The following is a 22,922-nucleotide window of genomic DNA, read 5'->3' as shown; positions in this document are numbered from 1 at the left end:
CAAGGTAGAATGTCTATAATTCGGACAATCGGGACATTACAGAAGTTTAATTAATTAAAGGGAAAAAGTAACTCAAATGAGTCGTCCTCCGATACGGAACACCGCTCATCTGTTTGACTGACTATTCAACTTAACAGAACGATTATAATAAACAGCTTCTCGTTAGCTTTTTCTCAAATATAAATATATTGCATTGCTCCGGTGTGGAGAGACTGAAGTTCGTCTCTGTGCGCTCCGGTGTTCAAGTTTTTTGCATTGTTCCTTTGGCTAACATTTCAATGTGACAACAACGCCTTCGGCTACTGGGGACAAGGCACCATGGTGACAGTCACATCAGGTAAGAAAAAAAACATTTTTATTGCATTTCAGCACTTACGGAGTAGATAGCAAAAGCATAATATTTCATTGCCTATAAGAGTCAACGGGCTATAATATCCACCTTTAACCAAATACACAAGGTGCCGTATTTACAGTAATGTAATGAACATGGCATTTCACGAAATAAATATTGTGCATTAACGTTCCTTATACTGTCCAGTAAATAGTCATTTTTAAAAAATCATTTAAATTGCTCACAGGTAAGAGATAATTCGAGTAGTTCCTGCTCAAATGTGCACACACGTTCATGTGTACTTACTCTTACAATTACTGGGTTGCTGTACAAATTACTTCAGACGACATGTTCTTGTAATAGCAATCTGACAAATATTACACTGTGACTACGCTGCTTTTGATTACTGGGGACAAGGCACCATGGTGACAGTCACATCAGGTAAGAAAAATAGATTATCTGTGCAGCTCCGTTTATTTTTTGTGTTATCCAACATTTTCAGATCAGATGAGAATATCGCCATATTTTACGAGCCGATCAAGGCGCATAGCCCGCTAGGTAAAGTCATTTTCTGCTTTACATACAGTTAATTCAGGGTAATTAAATAATCGTGAAGTTCTGTTTGATTAAAGGGAGTTTTGCAAAGGAATATGTTCCATATGCTCGCTAAACCGCTGCTTAAATGAGTCAAAATCACTTGCAAGACGACTTACTCGCAAAGTAATGTGCTCACACTTTTATGTTAACTTAAATGAAGAATTTCAGGATCGATGTATAAAATTTCTCAGTTGATAAGTTATTGTATCAGCAATAAAACAAACATTACACCGTGACAACTACCCTTTCGATTACTGGGGACAAGGCACCATGGTGACAGTCACATCAGGTAAGGAAAAAATATGAATGCTGTTCACGTTATTATTATTATTAAGGCATTTGTAGAGTATGAAAAGCTAGTTTGCCGCAAACTGAGCACATTTTTAGAAAAGCGTCCTGTCCACTTCACTCCGCACACAGGAGGCACTAACGGATTAACGCAGTGTTTCATAAAATAAATTATAAATGTCCTAAATGCATGTTTCTTATACTGTGCTGTAAATGGCGATTTTCAAAAAGTAACATGATTTACACGCTCTAACTAATTCGAGGTATTTCTGTTCAGATGTGCACACACATCGATGTTAACTTAAGCTAACAGTTTCAGGATCGCTGTGCAAAATTATTTGTCAAAGTTATTGTAACACCGATTTGGCAAACATTACACCGTGACTACGATGTTTTCGATTACTGGGGACAAGGCACCATGGTGACAGTCACATCAGGTAAGAAAAATGTATTTGTGCAGCTCCGTTTATTTTTGTGTAATTCAACATTTACGGATCAGATAAGAAAATCGCCATTTTGTTAGTCAATTAGCCCTCTAGGTATGATGATATCTATTTTCTGCTTTTAACACAGTTCTCCGAGTTACCCTGTTATTTTAGCGTAATTAAATAATCGTAAAGATATATTACAGGGCCTTTCGCAAAATAATTACGTTAGTAATGCATGTTCCTTACGATCGCAATAAGCTGCTGTTTAAGAAAATAAAAATCACTTGCTTGACGCACATAGTTACTCGCACTGTAATTGAAGTGATTTGTGCTCAAATGTGTCCGTATGTTCCTGTTATCTTAAATGAACAATTTCAGGATTGCTGTGTAAAAATTCTCAGTCGATTAGTTATTGTATCGGCAATAAAACAAACATGGCACCGTGACTACTACGGCTTCGATTACTGGGGACAAGGCACCATGGTGACAGTCACATCAGGTAAGGAAAAAGTAATATTAATGCTGTGCAAGTTGTGTTAAAGCATAATGGAGTATGAAAAGCTCAAGTTTATTGTCTTTTAGGCGCATTTGCTGAACAGCGTCCTGTCCACTTGCTGCTTTTCACTCCGCACACAGGAGACAGTGACACGAATAACGCAGGGTTTCATGAAATAATTCATTAAGTTCCTAAATGCATGCTTCTTATGTTGTGCTATAAATGGCGATTTTGAAAAAGCAACTTTTATGATTTACACGCGTTCAAACGTGCACGTTGATGTTAACTTGAAGGAACAATTTTAGGATTGCTGAGTTTACAACATTTTTAGTCATTGTTATTGTAATAGCAATTTGACAAACATGACACCGTGACTACAGCTATTTCGAATACTGGGGACAAGGCACCATGGTGACAGTCACATCAGGTAAGAAAAAAAAACAATATCTTTAATGTATTTAGCTGTAATATTCAGTAGTTATGGGGTATGAGAAGCTCACTATTTTGCTACACCTATTAGTCAGAATGCGGGGTATGACATCCACTAGCGGCGCTTAACTCATCCAATGCACGGCATTGCTGTTTATTCTGCAGGTGTTTCATAAAATAAATGCGTAAGCTTGTAAATACATGCTTCGTATACCGAGCTAAACACGGGAATTTAAAAATAATGTGTATGATTAACACACGCAGATGTTAATTTAAATGAAGAATTTCAGGATCGCTGTACAAAATTCTTAAGTGTTATTGTAATAGCAATTTGGCAAACAATACACCGTGACTACAATGCTTTTGATTACTGGGGACAAGGCACCATGGTGACAGTCACATCAGGTAAGAAAAAATAATAATAATATTCATGCTGTTCAGTTATTTAATTGCGATGTTCTGCCTTTATGGAGTAGATAGGAAAAGCACCACATTTTGATTGCCATTCTGATATCCGTTTGCTGCACCACATTTCCTAGTTATGTTACGGTAATTATTAATTGCCAATTTATAATTAAACTGAGAATTTACAAAAAAAAATAATAATTAGGTTCGTAGTTTCCTTACGATCTTCATAAATCGATGTTTAAAAAGCGCAGTGGAATGACTTTCAGGGGAAATTCAATTGCAGGGGTTTCTGCATAATTGTATGTCAACTTATGTTAAGTTAAGTGAACAATTTCAGGATGGCATGTGCTAAATTCCTCGGCTGTCAAATTATTGTATGAGCCATTTGATAAACATTGCACCGTGACTTCGCTTACTGGGGACAAGGGACCCAAGTCACTGTAACCTCAGGTAAGAATTTATTGTAGATAATCTTCTTGGATGCAATTTGAAATAAAATGCTAAAAATTTTGAATGATCAGATGAAAACTGAAGTAATGACCCCAGCATACAATTAAACTATACGTGTGTTTGTCTGTTCTGTAACTCTTTGCAGGATTTGCTTGTACAAAATATCGATGCACTTTGGCCGCTTCTGGCTACAAAGGTGTCTAATATTTAAGAAGAGACTTTAGAGAATATATAAAATGCGTGCTTAGTGATTAAATGAGCATAGTAAATCGATGTTTATTAAAGCTGTAATATTTCATTGACCTAACAGTAGAAATATAGCTCAACATAATATCGTGCTAAGCAGGGTAGAATTAATAAAGACATCACATTCCCAGTCTGGCCATTTGGCCACTGTAAGCTACAGTTACACACGATGGCCAGGTGTGCGGTGCGGCATTGACTTATTTATTGTACGACAAATGTTTAAAACTCGCTCGCCGTGACTACTTCGAGTACTGGGGCCAAGGCACCATGGTCACAGTCACTTCTGGTAAGAAATGTTTTATTTACTTTTGTAACTGCTTAATCATTTTCTTGCATTTGATGGTGTATACGATGTATGCTTTCTTTGGCTGTGATAACAAGCTAAGCACGGGCTTCAGTTTTTTATAAAGTGAGCCCAGCCTTCACGAGAGCCTTTTGAGGACATCTCGCGCTGTTATGTATGCCGTTTTCCTCTTAAATACACATAAAATACGATGTTGTACTAAAATCAAATAGAAAATGTGCAGCGGAACGATTTAAAAGCATGATTTAGAGTCACTGCATATACTATAGCCTAAAAATTACAGCTTAGGTTGTCTGCGCTAAAGCTTAACGGCTTTCAGCCATGAAAAGCAATTTTCATACCATTTTTATAGGTCTTATACATTTCAGAGCATAGTAATTCAAATACAGATGTACGGTTTGATTTGAAAAATTCAACTTTCAACTCAAAATAGTGTTGTTACTAAAGAGAAAAAAAGTGTATAGCGTCTTTGTTCAAATATACAGAATACTCAGTGTTGAGTATTTTGCGTTAAAATCATGTAAAGCCCGATAGACACAAATCTAGTATTAATAATAACACGTTATTTCTTTATAACGATGTATTTTTTACAAACTTTAAACCATCAGATTTTGCCGATTTGCTTTGCCAACGTTTAGCGGCTATAACAGACGTTACAAGCGCTTCAAGTGCATAACGAGCAATCCATTTTCGCTAAATAATACCCTCTCCCTTGTGTTGCATTAACACATATATTCTTCCCAGATTAATAAAATAATATATTATTTCATAAATGAAAGTTTTTAAACTGGTTAAATCAGTCCACCATCGCTTGTTTCCAAATCCTGAACTTTCCAGAGAAGATCACGCACAATGGACGATATTTCACTTGAGATAAAGCGAGGTTTGTACAAATAGCCGGCAAAGATTTATAATGCTGTGTAACTGGGCTATGGATTACTGGGGTCAAGGGACGATGGTCACAGTGACTTCTGGTAAGTCGTTTTAAATGTGCTTTTATATCTCAGAATGCTCTTCATTTTATTTCAAGGACCTTTGATCTTTCTGTGATGAAATGCTGCCCATTGTTTGTTTAATGTGAAGGCTAAGTAAGGCTGATAAAATTCAAGCTTCTGAATCAGTGGGCTTTGTAGTGTAGTTAACAGATTATATTGGCCACGATAATTAAATTATTTAATGAAAGAATACAACACGATGATCACAGCAATTATAAATCGTGAAATGTTAAAAGATAACCACTCGCTGGTCTGCCTTGTTTTCATAATGTCTTTAATCATGTACTTCTAAAAAAGATATCAAAATTGAACCAAACTAATGTATTTTGTTTAAATTCATAATTCGGTTGTTATAGTTTTAATGAAATTCTTAAACTCTTCATGGTCAAACATCAGTAAATCGTCTTTGTGTAATAATCACCAAAAATGATCACTAAGCCTTGTTAAAATTACATTTTCATAATTCTTAATGTTGATGTTATATCATTTGCTTGTGTTCTATTACTTTAACATACCTCAAAATGTTTTCGAACTATTATCTCTAACAATTTTTACTAAAACGCTCCTAATTTTCTCTTTAATTGCTAATTTTTTTGCAGTCCATGAATAATAGTTTAAAATATGGTATATAGGCGTGCTTCATATAATGCATTGACAGTATTAAGTTTAACTTACACGAGTGTTGCAAAACAATCACACGCGATTTTAGCCGAGTTATTAGATTCGGCTTTTCTCAAGTAAACGAATTCTCGCAGTTTGGCGGACTGAATGCGGCTGAGAGGCACTGAGGACTTAGTAAAAGCCAACATTAATAAGTTTATATATTAAATATATACTGTGTATACTGCAAGGCGCTTCTCTGCTTATTGTGTTTATTGTTAGGCGCCGGGTTCAAGTACGCTTAATAAGTATAAATTGAAATTAATCGAATTGAATATTGATTGCTATTATAAAACTTAATCAAAAGTTTGTTTAAACTACAACATGATTGCATGTAAAAGTAAAGACTTAACGTATTACATTCGTGCTCAAGTCAAGTTCAGATATAATCGAAATGTTTGTTTATCTTCTAATTCAAACGATGAATTAAATGCCTTTGGGCACTCTTATTGAAAAGCAGTGTCGGCACTAGAGGATAAAACCGAGTGCTTCCTACCCAAGTCTGAGTAAAATGAAAGGCTGTTTCTCTGTGTAGGATGAGCGGCTCAGTGGTTAACTCCACAGTTTCACCACTCAAGGCAAGCGGCCTCGTTAACCGATCCGTTCGCTGCCTGCTGGGTGTGCAGATTCTTAAGAGTCTACCAGGCTCTCTTGAGATGTTTCATCTTCTCTTGTATCTTGTATTGTTAATTAGCAGTTCTTTACACCCCGAAGGCTTTAGAAGGTCCTGCAGTGGGCTATCGTCTTGTCCAGAACCGGCTCTTGCGTTAGGTCCAATAATGTGAAGACCACACACCGCAATCAAAGAGAGGCAGAGACAGACAGATTCGAAAAATGAATAGTTGGATGGTATTAATTATTTCTATATCTGTCCCGTTCGTTTTTCTATGTAATATCTGCTAATACCCCAAATGATTAGTTTCCCAGTCGCGATCGTTAGGTAAACCCAAACACACCGTAAAACGAGTGAACAGAATATGCGCGTCTCAGAAAATGTCTATCAAGTTAACAATCTGCACGATTTTGGCATAAACTGTAGAGACATGCCCGTATGGCCAAGTTACATTTAATTTAAAATTCTTAAACAAAAGTGAGAGAATATTTCTTTGAAATGTTATATTGCTAGATGGTACAAAAATCAGAGCGCTGGGAAAGACTTGTACTTATTTGTTTCTTTGTTTTTTTTAATTTAATGCGAAGTTACAGGCTGATTTAAATGTTTTGAATTAACAATAACACAAGTCTTAAATAGTTACTAAGTCAGTGAAGACAGCCAGCAGCTAACTAAGCTAGCTTAGTTCTAAAACTTAAACATTTTCTTAGCAGGAAACAATTATACAATTAAGCTTAAGTTTCAAATAGATCAGAAAAATTAAATGATAATTTGTCACCTTCAATGGATGACAAACAAAAAGTTTATATATATATATATATATATATATATATATATATATATATATATATATATATATATATATATATATATATATATATATGTTTATATATAAATATATACTGTATATATATATATATATATATATATATATATATATATATATATATACCTGTTCTAAGTATGTATAAGTATATTAAAGTTTTGTAAGTATTAGTTGTTAACACATATGTTAAGAACATAAGCATATGAATTAAATAAACAGCTTTCATTTTTCATCACATATACGCTTAGTATTACTTTTGTCTTTTTAAAAGTGTTTAGCATTGCTATAGGATAAGTCATAAATAATCTTCAGCTTCTTGGTTTCATTCTTGTTTGCAGGAGAACTTGAATAACACGTCACACGATTTCTTATGGCTTAGCTTTCAGGCAGCAGACTATGCAATATTCTTACATTTAAGTTGAACAATATGAACATTTTTGAAGGTATAAAACAACATATCATAAAAAACGAAACAAAGCCTTTTTCATTAGTTTTAAAACTCTTGCAGTTATGGATTCCAGTAAATAGGTTGTGATGTTTCGTGTGTTAAACACATTTCAAATTGAAATTGTCTTGTCAATTATGTCTTACTCTTTTATATGTTAGTCTATTTTTAAAACATTGCATACATCAAAACATAATGTTACCACAGTGTAAGAACTGTAATTGTATATATTTTTTATAACTGATGGGTTTCTACAGCATTATTGGATGTACAAAATATATTCGAATATGTAGGAAAATAACACAAAATAGGTTATTAAAAATCACAAATTTGAGAAAGTTTTATATTTAATACAAAAGGAAAAATAATTATTCAGTCATTGTTTAAGCTTTCTTACTCCAATACATGTTCAGGGACAGTCAATACCGGCAACAGGAGCCATAGCTACATCATTATTGATAAATCACATTCATTCACTCATTGATTTTCAGAACCCGCTTAAAGAATTTCCACTCTGTCTCCTGTCTAGGCAGTTTAGATACACGTTATATACACGTAACAGCACAATCACAAGCTGTAACATCTAAATGTGGATGCCTGCACTTTATGGCAGATAAAAGAATTAACATTAGCACAAAAGCAACAATGATTTGTGTCAAAAGTGACTGCAGAATGGAAAACATCCCATGTGTACGTTACAGATTATACACATCAAGAAACAGAATCCAGAGTAGACAGTGCTGTCATTTCAGTTTGCACAGCATTTTTGATGCCTAATGGACTTCAACAGGTTAATGTACACTTGTGATAGGCAGGCTTCATTCCAATAAGGGCACATCTGCTTATGTGAATAGTAAAGCAAAGGAAAACATCAGACGAGGGTCGTTCTGTAGACTCTACAGCCTTCTGTCAGCAGTGAACTCAACTCTTGCAGTGCAGAATCTAAACTGTGATCTCACACTGATGTCAACATGTCAGTGAACAATGTTTAAAAACTCAAGGACATAAGGAAAGTTTTGACGAGAAATGGGCCATTTAGCCCAAACTAGCTCGCCAATCTTTTTTTATTTATTTAAGTTAATGCACACAGTTTTTTATTGATTCCTTTAACCATACTTTAGAATTTCACCTTTTCAACTTTTTCAAAAAATGTGTTTATACACAAAGCCCAAATATACATTTAGACAAATGGTTACCTATTCACATTGCTAATACATGTTTTACATTTACAGTTAACAGTACATTATTAAGTAGGCTGATCAACAGCTTGGTACAAAAGCAGGCTATGTAACATTGTCATACATATTCTAAGTAGCCCTGCTATGGACTGGCACACAGCTTGCACCCTTTGTAGCATGTATGCTCTTTAGTCCTTGGCCACCCTGAATGGGATCAAGCAGATTTAAGAATGACGATGAATAACTAATTAAGTGGTTAAATACACATACCCATTAAATAACCTACTCAATAATAAATATCTAGTTATAAATAATACATATACATTAATGTACTGTATGTTCTGGGTTGTAAAGTAATAATTCGCTAATGATGTAACCTCCAACACAAGCAACATGCTGCCAATCTGAGGGTTTAGAAAAGGGATAAATGTATTGAAGCAAAAGGGCCAGATGAAAAAGGAGTTTGCTAGCCATTGTGATCAGTAAATAATTTGTACTTCAGTTCTGTAAAATGAATTCAGAATTGCTTCATTTCTTTTTTGGGAAAGTAATGGACATTGTACAATCATTTTGAATATTTAAAGTGGCCTGTATATGGTCTATGTATGTGTGTTTATACAAAGAGAGGAGTGGGGAAAAGAGAGCGTAATTTCAAGCATTTAAGTACTTCAAATAACAGGTAAGTTAAACGATGCAAGTTTAAAGTATATTTTTAAAAGCTCCAAAACAATAAAGTAAAAAACAGTGGAGTACTTGCAGTACATGCTCTCCACCAACTGAAACGTCCCAATAGCAGCATTAATTTATAATGTTTATCGTTGTCCTTGACCATGAAATATACACATTTATTATTTTACTGTTGCTAAACCAAGACTTTCATAACAATGGTTTAAAGAAATCAATGTGGACGTTGCAGCAGAGATAAGTGAACAGTACACTAACGTTAAGTGAATCGTCCAGTTTTCTTCCCACCTCCTCAAAGACATGCAGTTTAGGCCGTGGTGAGGGTTTGAGTCTTGGTGTGCATATGAATGGATCCTGTGATGATGTGCATCTTACCAGAGGATGGTTCCTGCTTTGCTTCAAGTGCACACAGGCTTTGCTCTGAAACAGGTTAAGTGAGTGTGAGAATGTTATATTTGTCCTTTATGATTCACTATGAACAATTGACCCATGCAATACACAATTTATACATTTGTAGTATATTTTTGATTATGGAATGGGTTTATTTGTTTGTATTGCAAGATACTCCTGAAGTAATACTTTATGTATAGAACAGTAAAAAGCACATAAATGTTATTTATTTTTAAGTTATTGTATTTAAAATGCTTGTTTCTAAAATCTTTCTAGGATGTACACTGGATGTCTCGTTATTCATTGGTCATTCGATTGATTATATTTACCACATTGCATCCTTACAGCTTCTCCAACTGCTCCCACTCTGTTTCCTCTCATTTCGACATGTGGATCTGTGGAGTCGAACCCAATAAGCATTGGCTGTCTGGCAACTGGCTTCACTCCCAGTTCTCTGCAGTTTTCTTGGGCTGATGATAAGAAAGATTTGACCGATTTTCGTCAGTTCCCATCTGTCCGAGGAAATGGAGAAACATACATTATGAGCACCCAGCTCTCTGTCGCTACTGCAGATTGGGACCGTGGAGCAAATTTTACATGTAAGGCAAAACATTCAGCTGGTAACCGCGAAAAAACTCTCAGAAAACCAGGTAAGATGATTCAATTCAAAGTTGTTTGTTTTCAGTGATTACTGTCACTTACATATATATGCTGCAAAGTTTGCAAAATTGTTCCTTACCTTGCCAGAAAAATAACTTTTTTGTTGTTGTCTAAGCAAAACGTTAATGCTAACTCTGTGCTGTATCTCTTGGCTTAAGTAATTATAACGTAACGTATTTTAGTATTACTTTCAGTAATTTATTTTTTTAAAATCTCCCTAAATTGTAAAACTAAGTCAAATAATGTTGGCACCTACATACTGTATCTATTATGGTAACAGTTTTCTATTGTATTTAAAGAGTAATACAATATATAATTTAGATTGCAACATAAGAATGATAAAGCACAAGCAAGAATCAATACTGAAAGCTCAACAAAAATGTTAAGGTGTGTTGTCAGTCTTGTTTTGATGTTTAGTTAGGTGACAAGAGAGTAGCAAGCAAAGGCCATGACCACGGTGAAGGAACATTCATGAGGTGGGGACTAAATAACTGATGTCATGGAAGAGGCTCAGGTCATCATAGGCTTTACTGATTTACCAGGATACATAGTGTAACAAGATCATTTAAGATGGTTTGCTTTAGGAGCTTGTACGGCAGTGTCATGGTCTTGAAAGCTTTCACAAACCACAGAGCCCTTGTCACTGATGCTTTTTGATCAAGCAGGAAATCCACTGAAAGTAGTTAGAGATAAATGGAGGTGTGGACCACATGCCAGTTCCTCAAGAGCAGTGAAAAGGATTTAATATTTGCAGAAGATGGAATGAAAAGGTGTCTATGAACTGACTGGACCAAGAGTTAGGGTTCAGTATGTTGTCAGAAAGCGTCTAGGCTTGTTAAACAACAGAAGGATATTAGCTAAGATAATGTGAAAATCATGAAAATCAAGGTAATGAACAGTGCTTGACATTTGCTGATGATCATGTAGGGTTCTTCTGCACCTTTCTAGTAATTGTTAGTAGAAGTTTAGCAAATATATATTATTAATGGTGGCAAAGAGATAAAGTAATGACGTAATAATGCTTGAGATCACCCATTAATGATGTTTGTGTGTTACCAGAATGTGCATGGACTATGTTGCCATGTTGGTGCCTTGTGATTCAGTGGGACTATGTGAAAAAAATCAAAATGCACAAGTGAAAGATGATAATATGATAAAAATAAATGATGGCAAAATGCATTACATTACATTAATAGAGAGAAACCTCATTTAATGTTGTTTGAAAGCATGTAAAGTCAATTTCACAGATTAAGTATGTGAATGCATATTTCATTTATGGAAATGAAGTTATTATTTCCAAAGCAACACACAACAGACAGACAGATTGATCTCTGGGAGCACATTATTTGACAGGTGTGGTTATACTAAGTGGGAATTATTCATTAATGTAATATTCTCTTTTTATGTATATAATTACCTGCTTCAAATGGTACTTGAAAATGAAGACATTTTAAAAACATTTTCTTATGAGACCTCAATACAAGAAGACTGTGTGTGCTCAGTTTTTCCCTTCTCACTCTCTGTCTGTTCATTTTATCATTGTGTAGTTTCATGACATTTCCAAATAAAAAAGAAAACTTTAATGTATATGAGATTAAAATAATAAACAAAAAATAATCACTTGAAATGTACATCTAAGCACATGTTAGATCAATAAATCAATCATCTTTTAAATGGCACATTTGCAAGTGTACAGTGTTACAAGGTAAGAAATACGCATTAATAAGAATTAAACAATGATGCTTTGATTGCATAGGATTTGATACTAAAAGAGCAGAACAAACTGTAAAGGGGCACTATATAATAGCTGTGTAGTTTATTTGTAAAATTAATTGCAAGTCTAATTGTAAATAAATGCAAGATTAGTTCTCCTTTCTTAACTGGAAGGCACAGGGACACAGTGGTCAGTGCTGCTACCTAACATCTCTTACACTCTTAAAAATCACAGCTCAGTAATGGCCCTGTGTGGCACATTGTGGACCCATAGCTTGACAAAGGACCATTTCACTATGGGACGAGTCCTTTGGATATGAAATTGGCTCTTTAGCTTGTGGACAAAACAGAAACCTTTAATGTACAGGAAGATGATAACAGATGAAAAAACTGAATTTAGCCTGTGTTACAGTATGCAGCAAGAGGCCTTTTAAAATCAGGAACCTATTCGTATTTCAAAAATCATTTATTTAGGATTATGTATGAAACCTGTTACGGAGCTAAACAAATATAAAGATTCTTTCTGGAATCTTCATGTGGATGTTTCTTTTGGGAACAAAAACTGGTTCCCCAATAGCATTGCTCTGAAGAACCACTTTGGCATTTATATTTGTAACAGTGCAGGTTTCATTGCCGGCCCTTTGACTGTGTGTTGTATGCATGTTCTCCATACATGGACTTTCTTCAGTTGCACTGGTTTCTGTGCATCTGAAACACAGGTGAGTTCGTCTTTAAGGTATCATTAAGTTATCCTAGTGAATGTGAATGTTGGTGGGACCGAAACAGCACATTCAGAAAGGCATAGTTTTTTTTTTATTGACAGACTTTTTAAAGTTTAACCTTCTGACTGAAAAAGTTTTTTTTTTTATATATATATATAACTTTGACTTGTGTTATAAAGATTATAGTAGGTGGTGATATTCATCCAAGTTTAATAAAGATAGTGTCGACCACAGAAGTTGTAAGTTACCTGAAACAGTACTTAATCAAATATTCAGACATCAATGGATTAAAAGTAATCCACCGTCTAAATGTTCGATGCCAGGTGTTTCGTTTTTGTATATACATATGCCTTCCTTTTTCAGATCAAACGCCACCAATGCCACCCACACTGTTCATAGCATCACCTTCCAAAGATGAGATGCATATAAACAAGACCGCTACAATGGTGTGTGTGGCTAAGGGATTTTACCCTAAAGCTCACACGTTTACATGGCTGAAGAATGACAAGCCCATAACAAGTGACATAAATGATTGCCCTGAAGCTCTCACACCAAATTCTAAGTTATACCACGCAAGCAGCATGCTGACCATTGCATCCAGTGAGTGGAAGAGTCAATATAACAACTACACCTGTGTATTTGAAGTGAATCGTCATAGATATTCAACAAGCATCAATAGTGATACAGGTATGTACATTAATGTCCATTACATCATCACAACCTCAGATTTTTTTATTAAAGATTCTTAATATTTTAATGGATTAACTTTATTATTGTGATGAACTAAACTAAACACATGGCATTCCACACTGTTCCTTTTTTAAAATAGGTTGTGGCTCAGTACAGACTGTAACTTTGGAAATAATCCCACCATCTGCTGAAGACATGTTTACCAATAAGCCCGATGGATATGGAGACCTTGTGTGCATTGCCTCAAACTTAAATCCTGATGACAGCATCACTTTTGTCTGGAGTAATAATACTGATAATGATTTGGAGATTATCACTGTTGATCCAGAGCTAACAGATTCAATATACACAGCCAGATCTACGTACAGAATTGGTTTTAATGAATGGAAAAGTCGCAATAAGTATGAATGTAAAGTTATAGATCACAGTTATCTTCCATTTCCAATGTCAAAAACATATACAAGAGATAACGGTAAGTATTTTGTTGATTTTGCCTTAATGATAATTATATAGAAATAAATGAATTCAGCACTGAAGTAACCTTGATTTAGACTGTTAGAGTCTTGAGCACTAAGGTGTGTCTCATTTGTCTTTAGCTTTAACATTTTTAGTCACATTTTTTCAGCAAGCAGGATAAAGTATTAGCAGAACTTATTTATATACCATTACTTACTTGTTTAATGTATGTATTTATTTATTTATTTTCAGATAAACCATACTTGACTCCTAAAATAGCCATTTTTCCACCCCCTACATACGAGACCGCTGGCACCACTACTACAGTGACCTTGACCTGCTTTGTGAAAGATTTCTACCCTAAAGAAATTTTTGTGACGTGGGATGACGATGACTTACCTGTGGACAAAAGAGGTGTTGCCACCACCAGTGTCATTAAGAATAATGCACAGAGCAACTCCTATTCTGTGTACAGCAAGCTGACTGTCAGTTCAGATGACTGGAATAATGGCCATTCTTATTCATGCATTGTCTATCATGAAAGCATGGGAAGTCAGTCAAGCACGTTGGTCAGAACCATTGACGTTTCATCGGGTAAACCAACTCTAGTAAATGTCAACTTTGCACCTCCCAGCAAAACTAACACTTGTTCTTAACTGCGTGTGTACTCTTTCTTGTCAAGCATCATTGTAATGTAAATGTAACCCATGCTGTTTTTACCTTCTAACCATGTGGTTGTCTTCTTGTTTCTTTATATGCAATAAATTCAGATTTTAACAAATGCATATGCTCTGCTGTCATGTCAACAAAAAAATGAAGCTGAATGTATCCAAAGATATTCTTTAAGCTGCATAGCTCAATGTGTCACATTTAGCACCAACTCGTGTGTCAGCCAATCTTTAGATAAATGACAATAAAACAAAAACCTTATAAATATGTAACGCTCAAATACAGTGCCCACTTAAACATGTGGCACCTACAGCCTTACACTAGCTGTATCGACAATACTTACATGTTGGTTATTAAATTTAAAGTGAAGTTCAGATTCAAATGTGGTTTTAATCCTGACTGAATCCCTGTCAGTGTGAAGCTCAGATACATACCAACTGAAAATTCAGTTTTACGCATTTTTACAAAATATTTTGTGCTTGTGAAACATTTTCTTCAGTCTCCATGGTTCCAAAAATAAAAATATCATTCAATCCTTCATACACCCTTTCCAAAAAGGTGCTTTAAATCTGTTACTACAACATCAGTGTTCATTGAATTCTTACTTTTGGTGTTATCCTCATTATTAAGTGCTAATGGTCTTATTAAGTGGTGTGTGCTCAAGTACAGAGGGTAGGCCCAAAGTGGCCCAACCTTAAAAAGAAAATGTTCACTACACTTCATATGAAGAATAGAAATGAGAGTTTGCTGTGACACTCTGAACACTGAAACCAGTTATTACGTGAGAATTGTTTTCTGGACAAGAGCAAATTTAAACATTTTTCAAAACTTTAAGCTTTACTACAACTTTAGTACTTAAATATGGTAAATGTGCAAATATTGCATTTTAATTATTGTTAAAAAAACTAAAAAGCACAATCCAAAGTAAAATGCAAAATGGCAGTGCATTAATTGGACTTCTAAGTTGTAAATGGTGATTGAAGTTAAAGTGCAGTACATGAGTACGTTTACATATTTGGCTGATATCATTATCAAAAGCGACTTACAACATTTATGATACAATTCTGTGTGGTTTTCTAGTTGGAGCGCAGGCTGGTCAAGTGACTTGCTCAGTGTCACACAGTGTCACTAGCAGGATTTGAACCCACAATCTTGGGGTCTGAGGTCCAAAGCATTCACCACTACACCACACTAACCTGCATGAGTACTTGGATACACTTACAGATAAAACAAGTTGCCCTCTGGGGTTAAAGAATATCAAATCAAAATCAAAAATAAAAAAATTACCAATCATTTCAGTTTCATTTTCCAAAATAAATTATTGATTTATCACAGCTTAACATTAGTAAAGTTAAAAAAAATGTGACACAGTATTATCTCTTAAGACCCTGGCAGATGTTTAATCATTGAAAAAAATCAATTGATAAAATCCACCCTATTACATTCACATGTCACAAGAAAAATAATATAAAATAATAAAAATGAATCACATTGCTGTACTCTTGAAAAGCCTTAGTGAAGGCAGCTTGTTGATCCCCAGCTAAATACTGACAATCACAGCTCCATGCAGTAATCCCATTTATTACTCAACGCATCACAATCACTTTTATTATTTGCTTCCACATTTGGAACAGAAAAGCCCTTCCATGAATGGTGAAATGAAATTTGATTAAAGTCAGTTTATCTGATGTGAAGTTAATCTATGAAATTTGCATTGCAATTTTGACCTGGTCTGAGCAAGATATGAATAAAAAATGAAGAATAAAATGATTTAACACACTCCTTCTGGTAAAGTAACTGGTTTACTGAATTCAGTTGTCCAGCATTATCTTTCATTTTCACAAATACAGGATTTGTACAGCTGTAGTTATGGTGCCAATAGAGTAACATAATACAAGCCTTAAGATTTATTATCTTTGGATACATTTTCTTCATTTATACTCTTTAAAATTATGTCATGTGAATTATTTGTGCTTCTGCATTCAACATTGACGGTGCCATTTCTTAACAAAAGTTTAAGAAGAAATCTTCAAAATAAATTTTATGAAAACAGTTGCTACACATAGGTGTCTTCAAAATGTATACACAGCATACACATACAGTAAAAAGGGACAATCCAAAAATCCACAGCTTAATATCTGGAGTATATATAAGTAGTATTTTGGCACCCGTATGGTGTGCATCATTATGGATATTCTGAGTAACCAACATTAATTTCTGAAAAATAGCAAATAACTGATTGACAAACATTCGCCATGGTGCCATAAGGTATGGGGTTGTGACACATGGCCGATCAAATTCATGGGATTGTCACTCATTCAAATTTGAAAAAGATTTTCTGCTAATTGCAAGACAACGTTACATTCATACATTAATAGATATTAAAATGTGTATACATTTTTGAAATGCCGCGTAATTTTTCTTTTTGCACCTTTATGTCTGAGAAAGGTGTGCTTATAAAAAGTGAAAACTGCATATTTTTCTTTTTCTTTTTTTCAACTTTGCTGGATCATTTTCTGGGTGTCTAGTGTGTATTTCTACTTGGGCATTTTCACATTTAAGGAGAAAAATAAAGAGTGTAGTATACAGAGCTTATGGAATAGTCACAAAATATTTTGGCGTAGTAGGCATGATAATAAAAGTTTAGAAATGATTTAATTTCAAAATGTGTGCAAATCGGTGGCGCCGTGGTAGCTCTGCTGCCTCGCAGTTAGGAGACCCAGGTTCGCTTCCCGGGTCTGCCCTGCGTGGAGTTTGCATTTTCTCCCCGTGTCTGCGTGGGTTTCCTCCGGGCGCTCCGGTTTCCTCCCACAGTCCAAAGACATGTAGGTTAGGTGGATTGGCGATTCTAAATTGGGCTTGGTGTGTGGGTGTGTTTGTGTGTGTCCTGTGGTGTGTTGGCACCCTGCCCGGGATTGTTTCCTGCCTTGTGCCCTGTGTTGGCTGGGATTGGCTCCAGCAGACCCCCGTGACCCTGTGCTCGGATTCAGAAGGTTAGAAAATGGATGGATGTGTGCAAATTCACTGCCTCAAGAATTATTTCTTCATGTACTTTCTCTCAAATGGAGGATCAATTTTAATGATATAAACATAATTTACAATAATAAAAATATAATAATCCTGGGTCCTCCCTGTGTGGAGTTTGCATGTTCTCCCCGTGGGTTTTCTCCGGGTACTCCGGTTTCCTTCCACAGTCCAAACACATGCAGGTCAGATGCATTGGCAATTCTAAATTGTCCCTAGTGTGTGTGTGTGTGTGTGTGTGTGTTTGTGCGCCCTGCCTGGGGTTTCTTTCCTGCCTTGCGCCTTGTGTTGGCTGGGATTGGCTCCAGCAGACCCTCATGACCCTGTAGTTAGGATATAGCAGGTTGGATAATGGATGGATGGATAAAATAAAATAATATAATAGTACACATTACTGAGGAAGCTGAAGAGAGCTGATATGGTACATAGTCTTCTCCAGTATATCATATACTATAACGTGAAAATATTTTAATTTTACTAAAATAGGTAGCTAAAGACTACATTCAACTTTACTGTACCTGCTGTATTTTTATTTATAATTAATTGTGGAATTATTGCTCTATTTCACTGCTATTTTTTTTTATTCCCACTACGGTTTAGAATGATGGAGAATGCATTTATTTCAGCAGTTGTGTATACTGAAGGCTATTTGAATGGTTAAAAATTATTTTGCATCATCTTTTTCACCGCATTCATGGACACCTCTATTAGTTGGTTTGTCAGCTGTAACCTGTCAGTTCTTGTGCATGACATCAATTATGTGACAAAATAAAAGAGTTTACTTTCTGTCATGTCACTCTCCCAAATTGGACATATCCTAATAGATATTTTACTATTCACTTTCTGTTTAAATAATATTTTCTCCATGTTATTTTCAAATTGAATTTCTGGTGTTTGTATTGTACATTAGATGACAATACTTTAAATTCCCAGTTAGGATATTGGTTTGTTTACTGACGGCATTCCCTTTTCCAGTCCTTTATTCATTTCCCTCATGCTGATTCATTATTGAGCATAATAGAAACTAAAAGGGGCACATTATTTTAAATCTGCGCAGATTGACAAAACAATTAAAAAAATACTTAAAAAATGTTCACTCATGCCTTTATGAAACCAGACAAGCCCAAAAAAGAAGCTGTCGAGTTTTATATTCTAAAAATCAAACGAAATTTCAGTTTGAAAAGTCTAGACATTAGAGGTTTAAGCAATAAGTGATTTGGACCGAGCAGAACAGAAACTTTTCCATACTACAAGAATTTCTGTCAGGTAGTTAGCTTAACACAAGCATCTCCTCTAAACACTCCAGAGTCAAACAAAAGAGGGTTTCCCGTTTATTGTGTATACAGGAAATAAAAGAAGAGACTGAACTCAGCAATCCCAGGGATGAATGAGCAATGCGATCTTACTGACCGTGAAGGCAAATTCCTCGTTTACCCTCACCTTTTCCCAGGCACACTCAGAAATGCTCCAGCAATAGTAAAATGGGAAAAAATACGCTTTTATATACTATACTACCTTCAACATGTGCTTAATAAATATACCTAGTAATTAAGTGGAATGGAAATATGTTATGTATTATATTTTTAATTTTTAACAGAGTACTTCCACGATACAATTGAAGGTCCTGGAGATGATTATGATAGCCTCTGGACAACTGCTTCCACTTTCATCATTCTTTTCTTCATTACTCTGTTCTACAGCATTGGAGCCACTATTTTCAAGGTAACAAAAATTGTAATGTTAATTAAAAATATTTCTGAACATTATGTAAAAGATAAGAATAAAATTTGTAATTGAATTAAGGTGCAGTATATACAACACTGTGAAATTTCTAAGAAGAGCTGCGGCTAAATGAAAAAAGAAATAACAACAGTTAACTTCAATATGAAATCTAAAAATATTTCTCACCTATCAAAAACAAAAAAATCTGAAATTTGTTGCAACTGTCATTGTGTTTTAGTAGTTCCTATCTTGTACCTCATTTCTTTTGAGATATGATTCAGTAAACATTTTGCTTTATAAGTAGGTTAGAACCCCAACCGATTCATTGATGAAAGATCATGTACAGGCACATGAGACATTACCTAGTAAGCCAGGATGATAAGTGTGCCCAGGATTAGATTGGCATCCCATAAAGAACTGGGTCTTGTCTTGGGTCCAGTGTAGCTAGAGATGGTCCTGGCCTACCATAACCCTGAACTGGAGGAGATGCATGTAATTACTTAGGGAATTACCTTTCGTCTGTTTTCACTCTTACAGCATTCACAGTGTATACACTTTTCCAAAATATGTTTGGCTATATATATACAGTATATTCATTAAATAACCTTAGCCTTGCAACTGTATGAGTTGGTGGGGTCTGTTTGGGTGTTTCTCCAGCTGCTCTGGTGTTCCTATCACATCCCAAAGACATGTTGACTTTAAACTGACCCTGTCTGAGTGGATTGGGTCTGTGAGTGAGTTTGTTATGCACCAGACTAGAATGTTCTCCATCGTTAATTCCTATCCCCTATGATTGTATAATTGGATTAGCCATGTTTGACAATAAGAGAACAAATAGAAAGATGAATGAAATCTGTGTGAGTCTAGTTATATACAGACAACCTAAGGAAAAACAGTTTTCGCGTGTAGGTCCATCTCATGGCCCTGCGGCCCAAAATAATTCAAAATCACTGAAAAGTCAATTTAATTTAAAAAAAAAAATCAGAGAAATGATGATGACTGCCATTTTATTTAGTGCTTTTCTACAATGGCAGAGCAGCTCAAATGGTAGCAGATTCGGCTAAAACTTTCATGCCATGTCTACAGTAACCTATCAGTTTCTTATACATTGAGACATGCATTTATTTTATATTATTTTGATTGCCTGGAAGCGTAATAACATCTATTTCAATTTTTCATTGCTACATCTACTGTATTCTATAATTTCATCTAATTACTGTATGTATAGTCTCTGAGTATGCTAGACTGTTCTTATTAGCTCATGTTTGACTTGCACCTGCACAGTTATTTTTGTTGGTGTTAAAATTCATATTATTCATTAGTATACTATAAATTTCTCTGTTCTTTTATGTACTTTAATTTCTGTGTTTTACATTCTATGAGTAAAACAAAATGGCATACTGAATAAAAGCCTTAATAACTACTAGCAATCTATAAACTATAATAACATAAAAGTATTATCTTCAGTTCAACAATTTATTATATCTCTTACACTGTGTTTAAATCATAAAAAGTAAAAACAAAGTAAATAAAGCCTAAGAGGAATAGTATGTAGTTATATTTACTCAATAGATAGATAGATAGATAGATAGATAGATAGATAGATAGATAGATAGATAGATAGATAGATAGATAGATAGATAGATAGATTAACCTTCTATTGTAATCTAATTCATCTTCCTTTCTGATTTTGCAGGTCAAATAAATGAACGCATAAGAAATTTTCAAGAAGATACGCTTATAAAACAAGTCATTTTTAAGCATTTTTTGCCTATTACTTTGAAAACATTTATTTCCATATTATGTTATTGTTGTTGTGTGTTTAAATCATATTTTTGTTCCTTTTGACTGTATTTGATGTTTTTGTAAATGTCTTTCTTATAATTTGTAAATATTTTTTTATCTTTACAATTTAAGCATTTAATTAAATGTTTTTAAAGACAATTTACATTGTTAGCGTTATATGTGTGTAGTGTTTGTGTTGTCGTTGGTTTTTGCATTTGGTCATTTTTTTGGGTTCACATCACTATTGGTTTCGCCTTCAACATTCTATGATCTCCAGAAAATGAAAATGAATACATGACATACAGTGACTCACACTATGATAGAAGCAATCATACATTTTCATAAGCAAAACGGGTTAAGGTAATTTCAAAACCAATTGATCTACAAGACCAAATAACAAGTCAAATCGCCCTTCAGGTGATAATTCATAATGCAGTTTCTCTTGCTAATGCTCTTCTGTCTATGAATGTGACAAAGAACCTGAGCTTAAATTATGTTCAAATTATGTCAAGCCTGGATAATAAAACAATAGGAATAGTAAGCATTTTGTTTGGTGTTTCCATATTTGCCATTTATGAGTGACTGTGTGTTTGTGACTGGACTAGGTGATCAAGCAGTGCTCAGTCCAAGGCTGTACCCTGCATTGTGCTCTGCATTGCTTGGATAGCCTCTGACTCTTGAGTTATAGAAAGTAATGTTATATAATAATTTATGGTTTATAGTGAATCACCATGAAAGGATTAGTTGTCCACACGGTGGAAGTTTGAATTAAAAAGAAGCAGGAGATGAAGAGCTTAGCTTAGAGCAGCTGGTTTAGTGAAGGTCAGAAAATAGCAGCAGTCCATAACCAGAAAGACAAACGTCTCAGCCAAAACAAAGCTGAAAAGCATAGTCAAAAATATCACCAAAAGTCAAATATACTAGACTTGAAAAATAATTACTGAAATCAGAAACCTGCTTTGAATCGCGAGAGGTTCTGAATTTTATCCTGAAGTTAGATTACTGGTCTCACTGTGTCGCTGCTTTTTATATGAAGGTCTGACGGTGCAATACATCATGTGACATTAGTGTCATGTGACTGACAACTGTGAACAAAACAGATGCAGCCATGCAAAGACAATTACAAAATGGGAGCGAACATTCCAAAAGCAGTGTTACCAGAATAATGATAAAAATAAACAACAACATAAGTATGAAATAAATTTGTTTAAGATTGATGTTGAAAGTAACAGGGAAAAATGGGAATCATAACAGATAATGTGGAAGATACCTCTTTCTTGGAAAGAAAAGGTATCAGCCTGAATGACTGTATGCTTGTACTGAATTATAGTTTAAGGAGACTGTTGCTGCCAAGGTGGTGAAGAGTTAGGAAGGGACTGACTGAAGCTCACATTGAGGCCATAGCATTACAGAGATAGATTATTTGAATGTTACTGGATTGTTACTTTTAAACCACTTGAACGTACCTTGGCAACTACAATTAAAATGCATTCTGAGCCCACTTACAAGGTTGCAAGAAGGTAGCAAAAATGTGAAAAACAGAATAAAAACAGATACAGTGGTGATCACCATGATCTACATAAATGAAACCTGGAGAGAGGTGCTAATCAGGAAAAATGTTCTTACATCTTCATCTTCACAACTTATAGTACTAAAATGTGAAGAGAAATTAACATTGATAGACTGATCAGGTAGGACAGTAAAGAGAATAAT

General features: G+C 34.8%; 1 long non-coding RNA gene and 1 gene segment (V, D, J or C); both read left to right on the top strand.

Moving 5' to 3' along the window:
• Positions 1–1,129: 1,129 nt before the first annotated feature.
• Positions 1,130–14,790, top strand: LOC114645739 (Ig mu chain C region secreted form-like). The segment is given in 5 exon segments: positions 1,130–1,217; positions 10,116–10,418; positions 13,227–13,550; positions 13,693–14,025; positions 14,262–14,790. Coding segments are annotated over 5 exon segments (1,383 nt in total).
• A 3,269-nt stretch (positions 14,791–18,059) lies between these two features.
• On the top strand, positions 18,060–21,368 carry LOC127526752 (uncharacterized). The gene is made up of 2 exons (XR_007934182.1): positions 18,060–19,424; positions 21,121–21,368. It is a non-coding gene; the product is annotated as an uncharacterized LOC127526752 (long non-coding RNA).
• The last annotated feature ends 1,554 nt before the right edge of the window (positions 21,369–22,922 follow it).

This window comes from Erpetoichthys calabaricus, chromosome 2 (genome assembly GCF_900747795.2).
Source record: "Erpetoichthys calabaricus chromosome 2, fErpCal1.3, whole genome shotgun sequence".
In the NCBI taxonomy this organism is placed as follows: domain Eukaryota; kingdom Metazoa; phylum Chordata; class Cladistia; order Polypteriformes; family Polypteridae; genus Erpetoichthys; species Erpetoichthys calabaricus.
This window is presented reverse-complemented; position numbering and strand designations above follow the sequence as displayed.